The sequence below is a fragment of the Poecilia reticulata genome, chromosome 20 (genome assembly GCF_904066995.2).
Source record: "Poecilia reticulata chromosome 20, P_reticulata-male-v2, whole genome shotgun sequence".
NCBI lineage: Eukaryota > Metazoa > Chordata > Actinopteri > Cyprinodontiformes > Poeciliidae > Poecilia > Poecilia reticulata.
In genome coordinates this window covers 20,408,512-20,429,354 of record NC_088849.1, presented here as the reverse complement: position 1 = coordinate 20,429,354, position 20,843 = coordinate 20,408,512, and the positions used below count along the sequence as shown (strand labels likewise).

The 20,843-nt window shown below is 38.5% G+C and overlaps 1 protein-coding gene across 12 annotated transcripts in view; it reads right to left on the bottom strand.

The window, feature by feature from the left end:
* cdh19 (cadherin 19, type 2) overlaps positions 1-20,843 on the bottom strand; it is a 31,536-nt gene that overhangs the window by 2,750 nt on the left and 7,943 nt on the right. For 11 of the 12 annotated variants that reach the window (XM_081601453.1, XM_081601452.1, XM_081601454.1 and 8 more), the window contains 7 exons: positions 18,905-19,072; positions 16,905-17,095; positions 12,011-12,264; positions 10,541-10,677; positions 8,391-8,512; positions 7,970-8,087; positions 3,915-4,163 (listed from right to left, as the gene is read on the bottom strand). In XM_081601453.1, the coding sequence (XP_081457579.1) occupies positions 3,915-4,163; positions 7,970-8,087; positions 8,391-8,512; positions 10,541-10,677; positions 12,011-12,264; positions 16,905-17,095; positions 18,905-19,072 (1,239 nt within the window). The remainder of the gene's footprint in view (positions 1-3,914; positions 4,164-7,969; positions 8,088-8,390; positions 8,513-10,540; positions 10,678-12,010; positions 12,265-16,904; positions 17,096-18,904; positions 19,073-20,843) is intronic. The other variant, XM_008396567.3, reaches the window with a different exon arrangement.

The window sequence follows — 20,843 nt, the reverse complement described above, 5'->3', positions numbered from 1 at the left end:
TTTTTTTTTCACTTCAAAAATAAAGAATAAATTCTTTTATTCGCTCCATGTGGCACAGAATACTAAAAGAACATTTATCTTTTTTTTCCTACTGTTTTATCAGCCTCTTGTTCTCTGAGAAGTGTTAGCATAGCGGGTTTTGTCATTAATCTTTCATGTGATGGGCAAAGGGAGGACACAAAGCAGCTAAGGTCATAATAAAGCTCTTCACTATGCACACCCATCAGTGTCCCAGGATGGCATTGGTACTGATGTATTGCAACCAATACACTCATTACCTGGCATCATTGCACTGCACGCTCCAGCATTGTAATCGTGTGTTAAAGGCACGCTGGTGAGTTAAAAAAAAAAAAAAAAAGCGGTGGCTTCAACAATGAAAGCGGAAATTTGTTAATGAAAACCCTGCTGTTTCATATACTTGCCAAATAGTTGTCAGGTGGAAGTGCTTTAGTTCACATCTGCTGGAAAAGAGGGACTTTATGAAAACAACATTTCAGAGAAACATGACTTAATTTATTTTTTTATGCTAGCAGTTTTATTTTCTTTTAAAGTGTTTTATGGTTTGTTTACCAATGAGAATCCCCGGAAATGTGTAGTTTAGACTCTTCTATCACTTATCTATGTCACCATGTAACACATTACCTCACTGCTGGCCCAGCAGCTATTATACACCCTCTGACAAAGAACGAGCTGTCATCTCTTTGCAAAAGGTGCTTCTGCTTAGTAGAAAATGTCTGAGCCTTAGAGCAAAGCAGATGTTCTGGTAATAGCGACAGAACCGAACATGAACTCCTGGAATAGAGGGAGCTCTTCACATAATGGATTATGTGGGGGGGGGGGGTTTAATCTGCTGCCACCCAATCGTATTAATGTTTGGAACTGTTACCAGCCGACATCAAACATAACTAATTTTGAAAGTGAAGCGGATTTCAAAAAATGCAGACAACCCAGTTCAAATGTGGGTTGTCTACATATGAACTGTCACCTTTTGTTTGCATTTTTTTTCCTATAAATAAATGCAATCAAAGGGTTAAATATGTCAAAATTATTTTAACTTGTTAACACAATTTTAAAAATGATCTACTAAGATGCATAGAGTGCGCACGCACCGAATCTAATATTTTGGTGAAGCATCTTCTCGTTTAATTATAGAAATGAGTTTTCTTTAGTTCACAACCAGCATTAATCATAGTGAGGGTTATTAACCTGATTTCAAGCTCGGCTGTCCAAGAATAGGATTTTTATGACATTTGATCTTTTGCATCCTTTAGCTTCAGCTTGCAAAGAGGTGACAAAGGATCCAAAGGATTTCAATTTGCCAAGATGTCTGTCAGTAGAAGACTATGAAAAAGTATCCACATCATACATCTGCATCACGGCAGTGAACACAGTTATCATGAATATTAGAAGTAGAAGGAGTACTGGAGAAAAAAAATAACCTATAAATATCAAATATTTCTCAACATTTGATGGAACCAAACTTGGTCTTCATCAGCAAAACTTGGTAACACGCAGCAGATCGGAAATATTTTACTCAGTTTTAGATGTCTACATTATATGAAAATCCACTTGCTGTGGTAGAGGGCAAAGACTGTAATTATATTGTCTGAATCCAGACTCTGGGAGATCTGTTTTTGCAAGGTTGCTGTTTAAATTCTTCCTGTTGCTGTTCCTCAGGTATTTTTATTTCCCCCCCAGTAAGAAAAACCAGAGAAGCTGCTCTGGCAGCTCACTGATGTAACAAGAAGGGTAAAAGATACAGATATGAACTTATACAAGTTTAAAACATGCGTCTATGGAATGCCGGATAACATATAAAAATCTCAGAGAGTTGTTACTGATATTTCCTTCGCAGTATCTGACAAACCTGATGGAGCTCTACCTCAAAGCTCTGACTACATAGTGACGCAACATAAGCAGAATACATTGTTCCTCCAAACTCTGCAGAAACTCCTCTGTTGAGCAAACAGACATGATCTGTCCCAATGCTAGAATCACCATGTCAGTTCATTATTGTCTGAAATTTGGGGTGGGGAAAACCTTTTCATTTTCTTGCGAGCTCTACTGCTCACTTACAGGATGTGCAACGAGGGCATGGGTTCGTCATCCTTTCATATTCTCTGAAGTTTTGCTATTGTTGTTTAATTGAAATTCTTAAATAAATCAGGATGCCACACGGCTCAGTGGTAGAGCAGGCACACCATATGCAGAGGCTACAGTTCTCAGCGCTGCAGTCCCCAGTTTGATTAGTGGAACCAAATGTACGTGCTGCTGCACGTCCTCTCCATCTCTCTCTGCCCCTCTTCCTGCCACTGGTACAGCAAAAACCTTTAATAAAAATAATAACAATCCAATTTAAACATCCAGTGGATGGCCAGTATTTGCAGGGACTGGATCCACAGCCGCCAGTGAAAGACTAAAATGCACAAATTCTTGAGACCCTTTGTTGAGAAATATTTATTTTATTAGCTCAAACGCCAAAACTACCTTAAAATGCATTAATATGCTCGGTGGAAAGTAGTACCAACTACCTCTAGGAGGTCCAGCCAATCAGTGTGGCAGAGTAGTCCTGGCCAGCCAATAGTGTGTCAAGTAGCATTGTACCTATGTATTTCAGGTCCCCTCTCTGCATTTTCCTTAAAGTATTTTAGATATACTCTATGAAAAAAATATTCTACAGTCAGGCAGATGGAAAGAGAGAAAGAGCTGAAGGATTTTCCAACATGTACTGGCACTATCCTCCATATGTCTGGAGTAAATACTGAAGCAGCAAAGCATTTATTCCAGAGAAATCCTCTGAGCCTACAATCACAATAAACCTTGTTGGAGGATGTGCTGCGGTCAGATGGAACCAGACTTCAACTTTTGGAGCCATTATTGCAAATGAGTAGTTTTGGCTCATCATGCATCACTAAAAGAGCAACATGCCTCCACTAAAGCACAGTGTTGGTACCATAGTGTGTCTTCAGATGAAACTGTAGATTTTCTCAAGGCAGTTTCTGTTTTGTTGATATTAAATCAAAAGCACACTTGCATGACAGGGTAATTACTTTTTTCATTTTGGTAGACATAAAGACCACAACCTTGTTCGCAGATGGAATGGAGTTAATCATGGTGTCTCAAATTATTGAGATTTTTTTTTTTTTTGCTTCATGCCCAGTCTGTCAGTCTGCTCCCAAATGTTTAAACAGCTTCCAACATGGCAACTGATCGCAGCAGACTGTTTCTTCATCTGATCCATTATCATCTCCACATCTACATCTTTCTTCCCATAGACTAGAAGCCAATTAATGGTTTTCATTCCCTAAAACGGGTGCAGACAGTTTCAGCCTTTCCCACTTTGTGTCTTTTTAGTCATTTGGGATCTAAATTTGACAACTACGAGCCACAGAACCACTAAAACACTAACACTGTGTTAAGGTCACTTGGAGACACAATTGATCCTCAAACTATCTGTAGGTCTTTCAGGCTTTTCTATACCATCATATTAATATGTAATGGCTTATTTGAATGAGTATATTAAGATTCAAGAAAATAATTCAACTAACCGCTAATTAAAATTAACCTGGGTAAAAGTCTTGAGGTTTTTTTTTTTTTTTTTCAATTTAAATTCCTATTTCAACATTAAACTTTAACATTTTTCTACAGATTTCCACAGTGGTTGCAGTTTTCTGAAATGCACACATTTTGAGAAAGCTGTTGAACACAATTGTTGCTATTTTGATAAACTGATATTTATCTCACTAATAAACAGATTTAAAAAGTTGGAAATGCAAAACAAACAGCAACAAGATTAGATAAGACTAATGACACGTTGACATGGTAACTTTATGGCTACATGACTTCAGGAACCGTAAACATTGACTTTCACTTGTTAAAAACAAGTCATCGTCGTCGCGTCCATTCACACTTACCAGTGAGAGTGACCAGGCAGACTAAAATCCCTACTAAGGTCTGCATGCTGACCCCGGAGAGAGCGAGAGCCTCGACCCCGGCGGTGGGACAATGTCCAGCCGGGAGGCAGCTGCAGACGCCGATGGTCAGCGTGGTGGTGCTGGAGAGGGCCGGGGTGCCGCTGTCGGTCACCACCACAGGAAGCAGGTACCGAGTCTGGTCTTTACGTGTGAAAGTGCTCCTGCGCGCGACAATGCCCGCCGTGTTATCTGGAACGACGACGAGAGTGAAAGACAGGTTTTAGTGGCTGCTCCTCTGTGTGTGGATACCTAAAAAAAACGGGAGGAAAAACCTAATATGCCTAAAAATTTGAAATCAGATTTTCCTTAAAGATGAATGCAAAGATAAAAATCAGTTTTCATTGCATGCGTTTCATTTAATTTGACCACTGAAGAATAACTGAAGCGGTGTGGCATGTAGTAATACGCTTTCTTTAATGTTCATTTTCTTCACTCACTATTCATCTGCCTGCCGCTGTCTGGTCCTCGCATGGCTAATCACCAATTCAATGCACCATTGTATGTTTCATTATAGCTTATTTAATACATTTTAAAGTACTTTAAGTACTGCTGTCTCTATTTATTGTAAACCTTTAGAAACAGTTACAGCCCTCTGACTAACAAAGCAAAAATTTCCATTTACTTTCTCGAGCACAAAACTAGAAAACATCTAGAGACACTCAAAGGTTTATGCATGTGAACAATATTAATTTGAGAGTGCAGCAGTCGGTGAGTTATTTCTCAATTCCTAATGAATCATCTGGCCTGGTAATTATTATAATCAAAAATACTTTATTATTATTAATAATCATAGTATCTTGTGATTATTTAATTAAGTAAAAAGAAAAACAAACAAGCAAAGGTTTTTCTCTGCACAAATTTCTACAACTACCAGGAGAAGGTTTATAATTAAGAAATTAAACATTCAGAATAGTAGTTTAAGTGATAAAAGTGAAATTCTTCCCAAAGGTTTTGGGTCTTTCAGAAGTTTCAAGAAAGGGGCAATCAGGCTTTTTTGATTTCCGACAGTTAGTGTTAAATTGAGGGGGGAAAGGAAAAGAAAATAATTCTGTTTCAGAATCCAAACTTCTTAAAATGAGCATATCCACCAGGCGGTGGGAAAAAGAAACATTTTTGCAATTGCTTCACACAAAAACCAAATAAATGTTGCAAAATCGACAATCCAAACAAAAATCTTTATTTTGGTCTCCTTGGTTCAAAGCCGATGGAGTAAAACATGTGCTTAGTTGTCTTTCTGTTATATAGAAAGGAGTTAAAGATGGTCAGAGAGCCTGGTCAACCAATCAGAAGTGGATTTTTAACAGCATGCAGTTTATGTCACATTACACATTTAACGAGAAACTATTAGCTTTCTTAAAGACATTCTTTTGCTGGAAAAATCTTAATGTATTTACAGAATTATGCCTTGTTTTCATATCTTCGGCATATCGGTAAATGAGGACAACTTTTGAAATTCAATTTCTGACCTTCCAGGAGGTTTAATAACTGCCGGTTTAAATATTTTTCATTTGAGACGATACAGAAGCAGCTTCTCACTTTTGTCTCCCGCTCTCAGCTCAGTCTTCTTCTACTGATGACTCACTGACTGAAATCTTCCTCCACCGTTTGAAGAAGCCAGAGACTGAGAAACTCAACAAACTGCCAATGAGAGATGAACTGCTGCATCTGCTGCCTAAACACTTCAATTGTGTAATTATTCTATCGAATAATAAGATAAGCTCTCATTTAAATTAATCAATCAATAAGTTATGACTCTATTAATGAAATCCGATAATTGAGATCGGAGGTTGTTTGAGAAAGAGTCGCTGCCCTGCAGTGAAATTCATCCTAACGAAGCTGCTCTCTCGTTTCTAATGTTCTGTTTGCTGGTTGTTGTTGGAAATGTGTGTTTGCAGCCTGAGTTCAAGCAGTTTTGTTCTTCTATTGGTGTGATTGTAGCCCACAGTAGCCATTTCAAAATGTGTAATAAATCGACAGTTATTTACTGTCTTTTCAGTACATCCAGTTGGACTCTATGATATATTACACATTCAGACATCACTACTTCTTAAAACCATGAGTTTTGAGGCTACAAATCACATTTACATTAAGAAAAATGAAGATGTTCATGGTATGGAAACAGGTTTTCTTGTGTCTAAATGTAAAAAGCAGACACGGATGTGTTGAAGGGCCTCAGTTAAGACAGTTAAATGCATATGAAAGCTCATATCTTGGGTATTTTGTGCACTTTTTGGTGTATTTTCATTGAATGAATTTATGCTCACAAAAGTTTTACAGCCACGGTAAGGAAATGCATACAGATTGATTTTTTTTTTTTTTTTTACTGGTGGGCAGAGGTGTGCGCTGTAGCCTTAAGTCTTCTGCAAGAAATGTCAGGAATGTTCATAATGACATTTCTTCTTCCTGGAAGAATAATTACAGATTTAATTTATGCCAAAATGTCCCTGCAAAAAGACCAAGTCGCCCAAGAGCTCATTTGCTCGACTTGATGGAGGACTTATTCAAACTGCCACCAAAGTTTGCTGCCTAGACTGAAGCTAAAACTATAATCAGTTACATTTGAAACTACTCAGCGAAAAACAATGTTCTTTCTTCAAATCAGATTCTTTAAATGTACATTTGTTGCATGTCTGCAAACAGCTCAATGCTAGAAAGCTCAGATTGCAAGCAGAAATAAAACAAAAAAGAAAGAAAACAAAAACTAATTTGGCTCTGTCCAAAGAAGAAAAATGTACCTGCAGCTTTTATGCTCTGTTTCCACACAGCTTAGAATATTGTCCATAAAGATGGAGTACCTCACATCCAGTCTAAGAAAATGTTTTTTGCTTTTTTTTTTTTGTAGGTGGCTGAAAACTTAACAGGAACAAGTTATTGGAAGAAGGCCAATATTGTTGCTGCTATTTTCCCCTGCAGTTTTAACAAAATTCAGACTTAGACTGAATAAAATGAAACAGCAAGATTGCAACGTGAAATAAATGAAACTTCCAGGTGTCGCTCCGCCAAACTGTGTTTTACCAGCATGAGCTAACGAGCAGCTAGCTGGCATGGATGTTAACTGAGCGTTCTTTGGAAATAGAGGCTAAAACGTATTAACTCCCTGAATCTTAATAAACCAGCAGCATCCTCATGAAGTCTTGCGACCTGCTGCAGCTGGAGAAGCAAAGCAAATAAGGATGAGCCACTAGATCAGTGAGCTGAGCTTGTGGCACCGTATTCGAAGAGACTCGAGGCTGTAATTGATGTCAAAGGTGGATCATTAATTATTAAACAAAGGCTGTAAGTACTGACACAAATGTGATTTCTTGGTTTTCTATTTTGAATACATTTGCAAAATCTCCAAAACTTTTTTCCCGCATCATCATAAAGGGGTAATTGTGTGAAGCATTTTGAGGAAATAGATGAAGTTATTTGGAATAAAGTGAAGCGCCGTGAACACTTTTCAGATACACTGTAGAGCTTTGGACTTTGACTAGACCTTCAGAATTTGCTTTGTGATTTTTTCCCCCCCTTTTAAAACCAGAAATGTTTAATACCAAAAAAGAAACCCAACTTTGAAATGTTGTGCTTATTGAGTATTTTCAAGGATTTTTGTCAGGACCAACATCCTTTAATTTTTAATTCAATTCAATACTCCGAATCCAATGTGGGAACAATGTTGAATATTTTACCAGGCAAGCACTCAGTGATTGTCTATTCAGACAAATTATGTATCTGCAAGACTTCTATAAACAGAATCCAGCTGGATGTTTAATAGAGTCTTCATGCAACTGAAGAGGCCTTGGTGAAATAATATGAAGAAACCATGGGCTAGCAGATAGATAAAATGATGAAGCAGCTTTCTTAAATAACAATAAAACACTAATTACTAGCTATTGCATAACAAATTACTTAACTTGAGGACAGCGAATTATCTGGGTGAGCACTACTACAGAATCTATGAACCCATTATTCAATTCTAAAACGTATTATTAGCTGCATTTCCAATTAAATGTGACCTTGATTATCTCTGATGGTGAAGTTCGGATTGATGCGCTCCTGGGGAACCATGGAGTAGTAGAAGTGGTGCTCCTCCACAGCCTTGTCCGGGTCGACAGCACTGAGAAGATGAATGAGCTCAAGAGACACAAACGGAGAGAAGAAAAATAAGCACCGCAATTACTGAAGCACAAACATAATATAATGCGACGCACTGGGTTTTCGGCTACCTATTCATCTCCTTTTTGAGGAATAAAAAAGAAATTGAATTCGGCTGCTGGTAATTTAATGAGTGCACCTGGTGTACAAATATCAAATGTGTTCATGTCATCGTCGCAGAAAAGATAACGTGGGATAAAACGAATATGTTCAACGCATTACGCCATACTAAAATTATAGCGTTGCCTCAAAATAAAATCCCCAACATCATAATGGACATACTTCTCCTGCTTGCGTGCCCTCGCAGATATACGGCTGGTAATCCCTCGCAAGCCTTGGCACGTTGTCGTTTACGTCCAGCACGGTGATGAACACCGCCACGGAGGAGGATAAACGGTTTTGCACTGCAGCAGCAAAGACAGACATCCACTGAAGTCCACTGGGTGCATGTATCACAGATGCTTTGTGAAAGCTGTGGCAAAATAACACTTCAGACTGATAAATGTTTGGTGCTCTTTGAACACGGCCGCGCTGCACAATGAGGACAGCTGAGCAGAACCGGAACGTGACAATCAATGGATGCAATTGAATGAACCACAAACTTCACAAAACTGAGTGTTTTGCCATGCACATGCTATTAAACAGCGTGTGTAGTCAAAAACGCTGAATATAAGCCGGAGAACATTTAGCTGGTGGGGAAGTAGAAAAGAAGATGGTTTGAACCTCTAAAAGCAGCAACAATCCTGAACATTTAGCCACAGCAAGGATGGATGGTTTAGATCAAAGGATGTTCATATGTTTGAATGTCCCAGTCAAAGATTGAACTAAAATTCAATTGACAATACAAGGTGATATTAGACAATTAAAGAATATTTCTGTTCTTTATGCAATTTAAGTTTGTTATTTTGCAAAGAATAGTCTGTCCAGCTGACTTCAGACAATGGGAGGTTAAAGAAAAAAGACTTTCCTCTTTAAGGATGAGAAATATCCCAGTTAGATTGTGCTTAGCAACCAGTTGTGCAATTTTTCAGAGTGACAAACCAAGCTTTTTATTTCAGATTTCAAGCTTATTTGAAAAACGAACTATAATTAATTTCTTAATGGACTGAAATGCTACAAATAGAAAGTTGAGAGGCACGTCATAACTTTCCAGGTGCATCTTTCATAAACTCATGTTTCATTCATGGACTGTTTGCATGTGAAATAGTTTGCCAACAGTAACATTAAAACATTAATGTGTTCTCTTTCTGTCTTCTGTCTACATTTTAAAAAGAGAAGGTTCAGGCTCAAATCAATCATCTTTCAGGAAACTTAATGGACGACTTTTTTTCCAACTGAAACCAAAACTTGTTCACTGCATTAAGCCATGTAAATATTGAGTGTACAAAACTACATCAATAATTGCTACTTATGACTGGCACTACTGCTGTCTATCAAACCATCCAGCCTGGTTGAGTAATCGTTTGATCATCTAACTTCACTGCATGGCCTCCACAGGTACATCCTGTACCTGCACCATTTACAGTCACCATCAATCAAGCATTCCAGGTGAAAAAACTGCATCTGTCTGCAAAAGAATAAAGAATTACAGGCCCTTCTCAATAATTTAGAATATATAAATTTTAACGTATTTCGTCCGACTGGAACATCTCACAGAGATTTGCTTCTGTTAATACAGCATGGAGGTGATCAGGCTGTGTCTCTGCTGAAGAAGTCCAGCTTGCTTTAGAAGTGACCTTCAGCTCACCTGTTGGATCTGGGTTTATTCTTTTTCCAGCTGACAGTATTCAGTCAAATCTCTGGGGTTTAGGTCTGACCAGTTTGCTGAATTAAATCAGGATCTCCATAAGGCTTGTCAGCAGAAAGTATTGAAAGAGCTCCTGATAGACAGACACCAACTTTGAAATTGAGATTATTTAACTTTTGGGCCATAGTTTTTCCTTCCACTCCACTTTCCACATTTTTTTTTCGGTACTCTGCGAAAAACAAGCTTAACTCCATACATGAAGAGCCAGCAGTTTTCTCTTTAACTGATTTAATTGCTTAGGTCATAACATAATTTTGCATTCAATTGTCTGTTTCAAAACTAGAAACTGAAGTTTGTTTTTTTCACAATGTGAAGACAATCAGCAAAATTAAATCAGCAGAAATCTTATTTGAAAAATGAATCCATGCCACCGCTTCATTTTTATTTTTTTTAAAATCAAATTACAATTAGAACTTTTCATTTCCATCTTAATTTATTAAGTTTTTACCTCTATACCAGTATATACACTCACTCCAAAAGTAAAAAAAAAAGAGCCATCTAGTTAGTTGTGACTTTCCTAAGCAAAAATAACGTTGGAACACGTTGATTAGAGGCGTCGAATGGGAATGAAAATAAATGTGCCACGGCTCTATCAACAAGATCCAGATCAAGAAAACGTCCTTACTGGTTTCCTTGGCTTCAACGCTCATGTTGTGCCAGTCTGCAGTTTCTCGATCCAAAGCCTTAGCGATAGCGATGGTTCCATTGTTTGGGTCTATTTTGAAAGCGTTGGTGGCATCGGTCTTCTTGTCGATTGAGTATCTGGAGGAGAGAAATTCACAGAAATGGCACATTTTACACGGAAGGCTGGTTTCTGGGCAAAGAAGACGTCGCAAAACCGCAGGGAAATTAATTAGACAAACTGCTCTTTTTTTTTTTTTTATCTGACAGATATCCAGCAATGCAAGTACACACACACAAGCTAGTGAGAGAGAAGTGACAAGAAAGTGGTGCAAGGACACAGCACCTTACTCTGATAACAGATTTGTTTATGCTTCCAGTCAATATAAATTGATTTTCATTTTTAATTAGCAACCCTTGTTTTTCACGATGATATGTGTAACTGATGAGTAATTTATAAAACACAGAAGAAACGTTTAAAAAAAAAAGCATGAGATTTAACAGCATTTTGGAGGAGAATGGATAACTTAATTTTTCAGACTTTATTCCTTAATATAATGTTTTTAGTTTTATCCATCTCGAGTATTGTGTATGATAATGCGTTGCAAGAGGTTTTTATTTTTGAAATAATCTTGTTCAAATTTTATTTCCAGTCCATCCAAAGTATATGAATGCTCTAGGTTACCAACTTCCACCAACTTCCAACCATCACTATTGTTAGAGAAATATATATATATATTTTTTTTCCTAGAGCATTGTCTTTAAAATAATCATACATTTAACTCTTACCTCACTTTAAGGTGACATCATCACTAATTCAAAGAAGGTCTGGACATGGCAAACTTAATCATATTTACTGGAACTCTGGAAACCCCTAAAATGTCAGCCTGAATTTATTAATCAATGAAACACTGTCACCGCAGGGACAATAATAGACGCTGCGCTGAGCATGATATGCAGCACCTGCCACTCTTAAGCTCTGCTGAGATGGACTACAGGCAGCGCTTGTACGGCTGTCTCCTCTGCAACGTGCCCCACTTGCAAATGACGGCAAATCTCAATTCCATATGCCACCTCGTACGGTGCTTTATTACATTTCGCACGTTCTCTGCGACGTCGCTTTGCGATAATACCGCCGCAATAGATAGAAAAGCCCGTGAGGTGCGAGAGAGAAAGAGAGAGAGAGAAAAAAAAAGAAATGTCATGATTTATTCAGGAGGGCTCATTTTCCACTAAAGTATTATGAGATAAATATGACCATGTTGTGGGTATCCAGAGATCAAGGAGGATGATGGATGCAGCAAGCCAGTAAGGCTTTTTGAAATGGAATGATTTTTCACCCTGTGGAGGAAGCTGTCTCCAGGTGTTTCGGCGTTGGGCGTCTAACCCGTCATTATCATGCCAGTTGTTGGATGCTGGATGGCAGATGCCCCCCGAGCCCCCGAGCCCCCAACCCCACTCCTGCTCACACTACCTGATGGGATTGTTGACTGTGTCAGTGTCTCTGGCGCTAACGGTGCCAACCACTGTTCCCACTGCTGCATTCTCGGGAATCTTCCACTCGTAGAGAGCCGAGAGGAAGACAGGCGGCTCGTCGACATCCTCCACAAAAATCTTCAGCGTCGTCCTGTCGCTGAACTCATCCAGAGGCAAAAACCGAGTGTCTGGGTGGTTGTTAGCTGCCTCTGCCACCATCGTGTAGCGTCTCTTGGATTCATAGTCCAAAGGCTGTGAAACAATGAAAAAAAAAAATAAATAATAATAATCTAACATTTCACAACAACAATACAGCTCTTTGTTTCTGATCAACTTTTCAATCAGGTTTCCCTGAAACTTGTGCTTCAGACAATTATTCCACTGGAAGTAAAACCTGTTTAATGATGTTCAGTAATTGTCAAGGAGCTCCAAGCTGTGAGAACGCTCTTAAATAATGCTATGGTTTTGAAAAAAAACATTAAGATGCGACTAATAGGAAAACAGCGGGCGAAACATTACCACGCGCTCAAAATGATTCATAAACAAAGTCAATATTTATTTTCCATTTCATGGCGTTTAAGTAGAAATCTCCTGCCTGTCGTGAAAAGCAACAAATTACTTACAGTGTTTGTGCTGGAAAACAATTCTGACTCATTCTATGTTAATTGGAAAAAAATATATTTTATTTCCAACAATATATGTGTAGTTACATTATGACCAGACAAGGCGAGTCGCACAGAAATAGTTGTACAGTTTACAATGTTTTAGGACATAATATCCTACTGTCTTTCACTAGCAACGTTTCCATTACAAACGTGCGCAAATCTTTGTTTAGATTCAGCTAATGTAAAAAAAATCCCCCACAATTATACGAGAACAAGCTTATCTCCGCTATAAGTCATTCAAAATCTTGCATACATAGCAAGCAGCTATGTATGCAAGATTTTGGGGAAATCACAGTTGACAATTTTACAGAAACACTATGGATTTAACATGTTCTAATAACACACAACTTTTTATGAACTGTGTGATGCTGTCAGAGCTCTGGTGGAGCCAGCTGCATACTGCATACAGCTGCAAAACCAAACCACAGTTCTCCGACTACTACTTCCTGTTGTCTTCTTTGACATTTTCGCCAGTAGTAGCATTTGGCTGTTGATCACCTGACTGATATGATGTGAAAAAGTATTTTCATTGCAGTTTTGCGAATTACATCTATTTCAGTATGGCTGAAAAACCACCTCATCCTAGAGCAAAAAATGTTATCAAGAAACAAGGATGTTAAAGACTCATTTAGGACTTAGTTGTAACAACTTCCATCAAGATGGATTGATAATTTACTAGTACATGGGGGCGTTTACATTTGCACATTAGTCCAGGTTGGTTTAGGTCGCTTTTTACCCTTATTTAATAAAGTTATAATTTTTTTACTCTATCTTTTTTTGTGATTTGAGCCGTTTTGCCAGCATGACCTCTTTATTTTAAGCTTCCCTGGAGGAAAACGTCGCAAAACGCATGAAGTCAGTCTGCGAATCGTGTTTTCTACCTGCAAACAAAGTCACAGAATCACTGCAGGAAAATATATGAGCAGTAATAGCTTGGTTTTTTTCAAAGCTGGACTTAACAGGAACATTTACCAGACACAGTAAAGATGGATGGTGAGAGCAGTGAAAAGAACTATACTGAAGGAAGAAAGTGTGCACACTCTTAAACTCCTCTATATTACTGAACTTTTACGAACACCTGCATTTCAAAGAAAAAAATTCAGTCGTAAAAACCAAGGTTTTCTTCTGCACCACTCTGACGACCATTTGTAAATTTCAGCAGAATGCGAGTTGTAAAGTGCAAGGGCAAAAATCTGGATGGTAAGTTTGCCTGAACTGAACCTTCATTAGGTGGTATTGTGCTGTGCAACAATGTAATAGGAAAATAATAACGACTGGACTGTTATACAGTAATAACTGTGAAAAGAAGACTGCTTCTTTGGATCACACATGCAGATATATATTCCTCACTATTGTGACTTTATGTGGAAACTAAAATATTAGGGTTTCATATGCAAGTCACGCAAGTTTGAGTTACTGCTAGTCAGGCTTAAAGCTGCAGTAAAGCTTGTTAAAACTATCATTATGTTGTGACAGTATAACATGAGACAAATGGAGGGAGAGACTGATTGTTTTTCAGGTCTGAAATTACGTTTCATCCCTGAAAAACACAAAACTCTACTGTTTTAAAGCAAAAATTAGCAGTGTAGTAAAGTAGAAGGATGCCTAATTTCTGAAACGCTGATCATATCCTTGAATCCACTGCAGAATAAATGTGTTTACAACTGATGAAAACTCCTAATTCTGTCATGCTGAAAAGTTTCAAATATATGGAGAAACTAACTCTAAACTTTTCAACCAGAAAAAAAGAGAGTACACTTAAATGTACCCACGGATCAGATTTGATTTTCTGCTGATCCATACAGAAACGTTACTCTAGCTTTCTAAATCTGATTAAAAATTAATTCTGACTGAGCCAGACTAGGTCAGTCCGATCTGATTGTGTTGTTTACATGACGATCTCCTTACTTACTACTGATTGGGCTATTAAGCTGATTATAGATAGTCCATGTAAACACAGCTAATGAGAAATGAATCACTGATGAAATGAAAACATCCTTCCCCAGATCTTTAAATACTCCACTGTCAATAAAGCATTTAGATCCTTAAAAGTGTCTGAATTAAAGTTGGCTGAGAGATTCACAGTACTGTGGGAAAATATGTGCAGACCTTCATTAGTACTGATTGCCCACCATAAAGCCCTTCAAAGAAATACCCGAGGGGAAATTGAATGCCTCTTACTCATTAAATATGAATGCATTTTTTTCTACCGTCTTAAACATTTCAAATGCGTCCAGTTGAATGAACACTTTTCACCCAGACTTTACTGCATTTCATCAGCAACAATGTGAAAGGTCTCGGAGAGGTTTATAGGACGTTGTGGCGCTCCTGACAGAGTGATGGAGTGAGAGTTTCCTGTTATGTCTCCTTTGAGCATTTACAAAATGTCTGTGGAGCACTAGTTCATTATCATTATGGCAACATACAGTATCTAGGTCATTGGTGTGGGGATCGGCTGGTAGTAGCAGTAACCTACATGTGTTGGTCATCACAGGTTTTGAAAGAAGAGTGGCCAAGGCTAGAAACCGTCATGCAAATCCCTGCATTGGAAATAATAGAGACACTATAGGAACCTTCTTTACCTGTAACTGAAGGAATCTTACCACGAAGTTAAAACAAGTTAAAACCCCCATGTCAACAAAAATCCAGCCATAGAAAAGGGTGTGAGGGAAACACAGCCAACTCCAATTTGTGCATTTAGTACAGTTTGCTAAGAATCTTCATTTTCTTATGCTACAGTTCAAATATGAAAATAATCTGCCGTCATACAGGTACATAATAGTCACAGCTTCATGCTTTAGAGCCTTGATGAGATCGGTTCTGAATGATCAAAATAAAACAAAAGCTTTGGATTTTCTGGGATTTGGAAAAAATATTTGTCTTGTCACAAGTTTTTGACATACGGCCATTTTCAAAAATGAGAATGTTTTGGGAGCATGAAAATTACAGTATTCTGCTGCATCAAAATGTTTACTCAACTTTCGCAATGATGGCTTTTTTTTTTTTTTTTACCTTTGTTGTATTTACCAATTAATTAATCATCTGGAAATTAAATTTCAATGATCAATGAGAGGGCAGCCACTTGATAAGAAAGTAACTCAAGCTCGCAGTTTTACTGCATTTTCAAGCATCTGACATGGTGAGGTGAGCAACGCCTTAAGATGGCAAAAAATGTAGAAAAAACATAATATTATTATTGATTCATTGCTGCGATATTTTAGTGGTGGGCCCAAATAATTCTGACAGGTGATCAAATTTGGTATGAGTGTCAAATACACATATTGTGATACCAAACCATTATTTTTCCAGGACAATATGCATTTCTACACCACTGGAATACAGAGGATATGCAGTAGTGTGACAGATATTAGAGAGCATCCTAGGGCAGATGTAATATAGGTGGTGTCACGGTTGCCTTCACAACTAAACATAGGTTTTCAATTTTAACCCAATGGACACTTGTTTGAACAGTCTTGGAGGTATTACAGACCTTATGGCAGTCTGAATCCAGTGTAAAGGGCAACCAACTATTCAGTGAATTTGCAGAATGTTTTTTTCTTAAAGTCACAGTCACTTTCAGACAAAGAAGAAAGAAAAGAAGGAGTAAAACATATTCTCCATAGGAAGATAACGTAAGCGTATATGTACAGCAAAGATACTTATTTCAACCATGGCCAAGTGGCAATGAAAAAGAAATGCTATGCAAGTTCAATGTGTTTGTCTCTCATTTCACAAAGTAAAACTCATATCATGTAGATCAAACCATTATTTCTTGTAATTTTGATGTTTACAGGTTATAAAAACCCAAAACCCAGTCTGAGAGAATTAGAATACTGCAAAAAAAAAGTAAAAGATTGTGAACTCATGGCGCCACACCCATATCAGCAAATAAACTCAAAACATCTGCTAAGGTTTCTAGAACCTCTAAGAGTTCTCTCTGTCTAGATCAACAAGAAGACCAAGATGAGCTAACAGTTGCTATCAAAGCAGCCTGGGCTTCTGTTACACCTCAGCAGAACCACAGGCTGGTCGCCTCCGTGCCAGGCAGGAGTAATGCAGCAACCCGTGACAAAGGAGGACATATTTCACTCCACGTGTAATTAATCTATAAAATACATGAGTTTCCTTTATGAAATGAGTGGCAAAAAGTCTGAAAGGTTTTCATTAGATAAAATTCTTTTGAGATCTCTGTGAATGTAAAGCAAATTGCATATTTACTGTACGTACCATGGCCAGAAGGATCACTCCTTCCTGTGTCACTGGGTCTGTTTCAATGATAAAAGTGGAGCTTTCGTTCAGGTCATCTTCCAAGCGGTATGTCATTTTGGCGTTAGTGCCAATGTCTCCATCTTCTGCCATGATTCTACCCACTGTGGTCCCAATGGCTGCATTCTCAGGCAAAGCAAAGGTGTACACATCTATGGAAAGACGAGACGTTTAGACATGTTTTAGTGTTACTTTATGCCTTTGGAAATGAAAGTCAGCATATAATGGATTGGCCATATTTTATCAAGTAACAACAACAAACTTAATTGTACTTTAATGTTTTTATAAGAATGTCCAAGACAAAGTTGCACATGGGTGTGAAGATTAAAGAAAGTCATGCATAGTTTTCAAAAAATAGTGACACTACCAAGAGGTCCATAAAAACTCTAAAGAAACAGCAGTACATGTGGTTCTCGCCATAAAACTGGCCTTTATGAAAGACTGACGAAAAAGAATACCATTGTTGAAAGCGGGGCCCCACCACAAATAGTGACAATTGCAATACTAGTATGTACAACGCACATGGAACATTGCCTGCGTAAGATTTTCTAATATTGTGTAGTGTAAAAAAATATTCGTCAGAAGTTCAATTTGCAAAAATGCCTCAAGTCATGTACCGGATACAGCAAACCTGGAAGATGCTATGGGCAGACGAGAAAAAATGTTAAATTTCCAACCTGCATGCAAAACACTAAACGCCCAGTTCACCTTTAACATTCTCATAGTGAAATACGGTGGTGGCAGCATTATTATCTGGGAATGCTTTTCTCCAGCATATCACAGTTTATCACAGTTAATGGGAAGATAGATGGAGCTTAAATGCAGAGCAATCCTAGAAAAAGACTTTGACAGGGATGCAGGTTCACTTTCCATCAGCATAACAGCAATAAGCTTACGGACAGAGCTACAACAGAATGGTTTAGATCAAGGCTGTTGACATATTAGAATTCCTTCATCCAGATTTAAAAAATCTGTGGTCGTAACATGAAAAAGTAATAAAAGATGGCCGGGTATGAATGCTTTTGAAAGCTACTGTGAAATGCAGCAATTTATGCAGCAACATATTGTTTACAGAAGGCGACTGTAAGTTGTCAATAGCCAGAAAAGAGATTCTGCAGGTTTCTAAAGTGATATGAGAGACAGAACATTGAGGTAGATAGTCAATTTGAGTCAGTCCCAGATAAGTTGTGGCAAACCCCATATAATCCCAGCCTAACTCTAATAAGAAGATGAGAAAATCTGATTGTGTCTTCGAGCGGCTCCTGTTTGAGGGACTGGCACTACTGGGAGCCACTCAACAGGCAACCAGCTGCTCCTGGGGAAAAAAAATAGCCCTGCTGATAATAATTTGCAATTATGTGACAATGCAGAGGGCACAGTTCAAAGTGAAGTGCAGCCATCTAATATTAATAAGGCTTTTTTCACCAAACACAGAATCCATGGGATACACCGGCGCCTGCTATGAATTGGGATGTGACATTAATAGTTAAAAGCTCAATCCTTGCTGGCTCTTTCCTGCAGAATTGATTTCTTCCCACTGCAGTCGTTTAGTAAGGTTTATCCCTGAGAAGGCTCAGTTTGTTTCCAAAGGTCATGACGAATGTCCTTTCATGTGTGAATGATTAAATCCAACCAGCATGTGGCACATGTACGCGCGCACACGCAGATGCGTGCAGCTTTCCCATCCCATCCTTTCGACTGTCTGCTTTTTAATTTTGGGCCGCCGGCTGAATGCCACGACGTGCACAGTCAATCGCAGCGCCAGCAGCAACAGCCGCCCACCTGAACCAGAGGAGCGAGATCAAATAAATACCTTGTTGGTACAATATGAAACACTTCCTCGATGTCTGCAACACTTTGTACTCTTTCACTGATTACCAGAGTTTTTTTTTGTTTTTTTTTGTACGTGCGCATGTGGCCCTCAGCGCTCGCATCAGCCGCGAGTCGTGTACGTGACTCACGTTGCTGAAACGTGGGCCCGTTGTCGTTCACGTCGGTCAGAGTAACGGTAACCGTGGTGGTGGAGGAGTAGCCGCCGCTGAGGCCCAGCATGTCCTTCACCTGCACCACCACCAGGTACTCCTCCCTGGCTTCACGGTTCATATCAGCCCATGACGTCACAACGATTCCTGCAGCGCGGAGGGAGAAGAGATGGAAAGAGTGGACGGAAAAAGTGAAGTATTTGGTTCGTTAAGTGCATTTCTGTGGGTCGTACGTGTGTTTCATTAAACGAAAGGTAAATAAACAAAGATTGCCTGCAGCAGTCCTTTGGAGAGCCGTCCACAACAGTCATCAAGAATTTAATCAGCTAAGAAAAAAAATGAAATGTTAAGTGCTCTTTGAGATGGCTTAATGGTTCTTCTGTCTGGCCAGACTGGAGGCTGCAGTGAACTGAAGAACAATTTCAGGATCAGACTGAACCACTGGTACCTTCAAGGCCATCCTTTCCATCGGTGAGTCATGTCATTTTATAACATGACATTAAACTTTACAAAAGCTAATCAGAAACCAAATATCCTCTGACCTAACCGCTTCACTTTAAAACTCATCTGAACTGTGTTTAATGTTTGACACCAGTGGATTAAATGCAACCAATACTGCGTGGACACATTTAATTTTTTTTAAAAGAGTTTTAAACAAAGTCATAATGATGATATACAAAGTATTTTGGGCGTTTGCATTAAGCAGAATTCCCCGATAAATGATCACATATAGCACATCACTCAAAACCACCCTGACATTTTTAAATGTTAAAATTAAAAATATCTGCATTTACTTCTTACATCTGAAATCAGCAACAAACTTAAAGACCTGTAGACGTTTACAGTGAACTGCTGCCTACTGCTTTCTTTAAAAAAATATAACAATGGGCTCTGTTACAAGTCGATTTGTCCTCCCATGTACTGCATCAATTTGCATTTAAAATTTCTTCAGCGTCAATGATGCCCCCGTAAAGCTTTTCACAGTTCAGGTCAACAATGTGTGTGGGAAGTGCTGTGGCTGACCCCGGTATTAAAGCATGAATCCTGTATTCATGAAAACTTGTTGAATCACATTTTAGATGAGGTAACTTGTTCTGGAAGAGCAGGAAAATGTGTCACCATTCATGTTTGAAGATGAGAGGATCATTGAGTCTAGTCCTGTCAAACGAGAGGTATTTCAGCAAAGTCAAAAATCTCTGAAAAGTGTATTTATTTTTATGATTAAATTCAAAAACTGAAAAAAATATCTTGTATAGATTTATTACAAACCCTCCCGACCCCACTAAGGGACAAGGGTGTACAGAAAATGGATGGATGGATGGATTTATTACAAAGAAAGTGAAATATTTTAACATATTTCAAGCAATAATTTTTTATCATTTTGTTGACTTAGGCTTCTGAGTGCAAAGAAATATGTCATATTTTGATGTGACAAGAGGTCTGTGGACCACTAACAGGCTGTCTGTTTTCTTATCTCATGTAAGATGACTGTGATGATTGCGACAGGCCTGGTTCTGGAGGATTTAGCACAAGAACAGCAACAGCTGAATCCCATTTCCTGATGGCCTCTCCAATATGGTGGCTCCTGAAGCCCTGACTCCAGCTACAGTCTATGCACCATAAGTCTATGATCGATTTCTTGAGTAACTTTTGGCTCTACTCTCCTCGTTGCAGCATGCTGTAACAATTAAGATCCTTGCATACATCATTCTGTGGATCACCAAGCGTTCCTTCCAAATTCCTGTAAATCCATCACTTCAAAGCCTTTATGACTGCTGCTGCTGCCTGGGCAAATTTTTCTAGGACACAGTATCCTTCCACCAAGCTTTCCATTAATCTGCTACAATATATTGTTCTTCAAAAATTTGGCCTGTTAAGCAATTATCTGAAAAAACCCAGCAATTAGTGAAACAAAAAC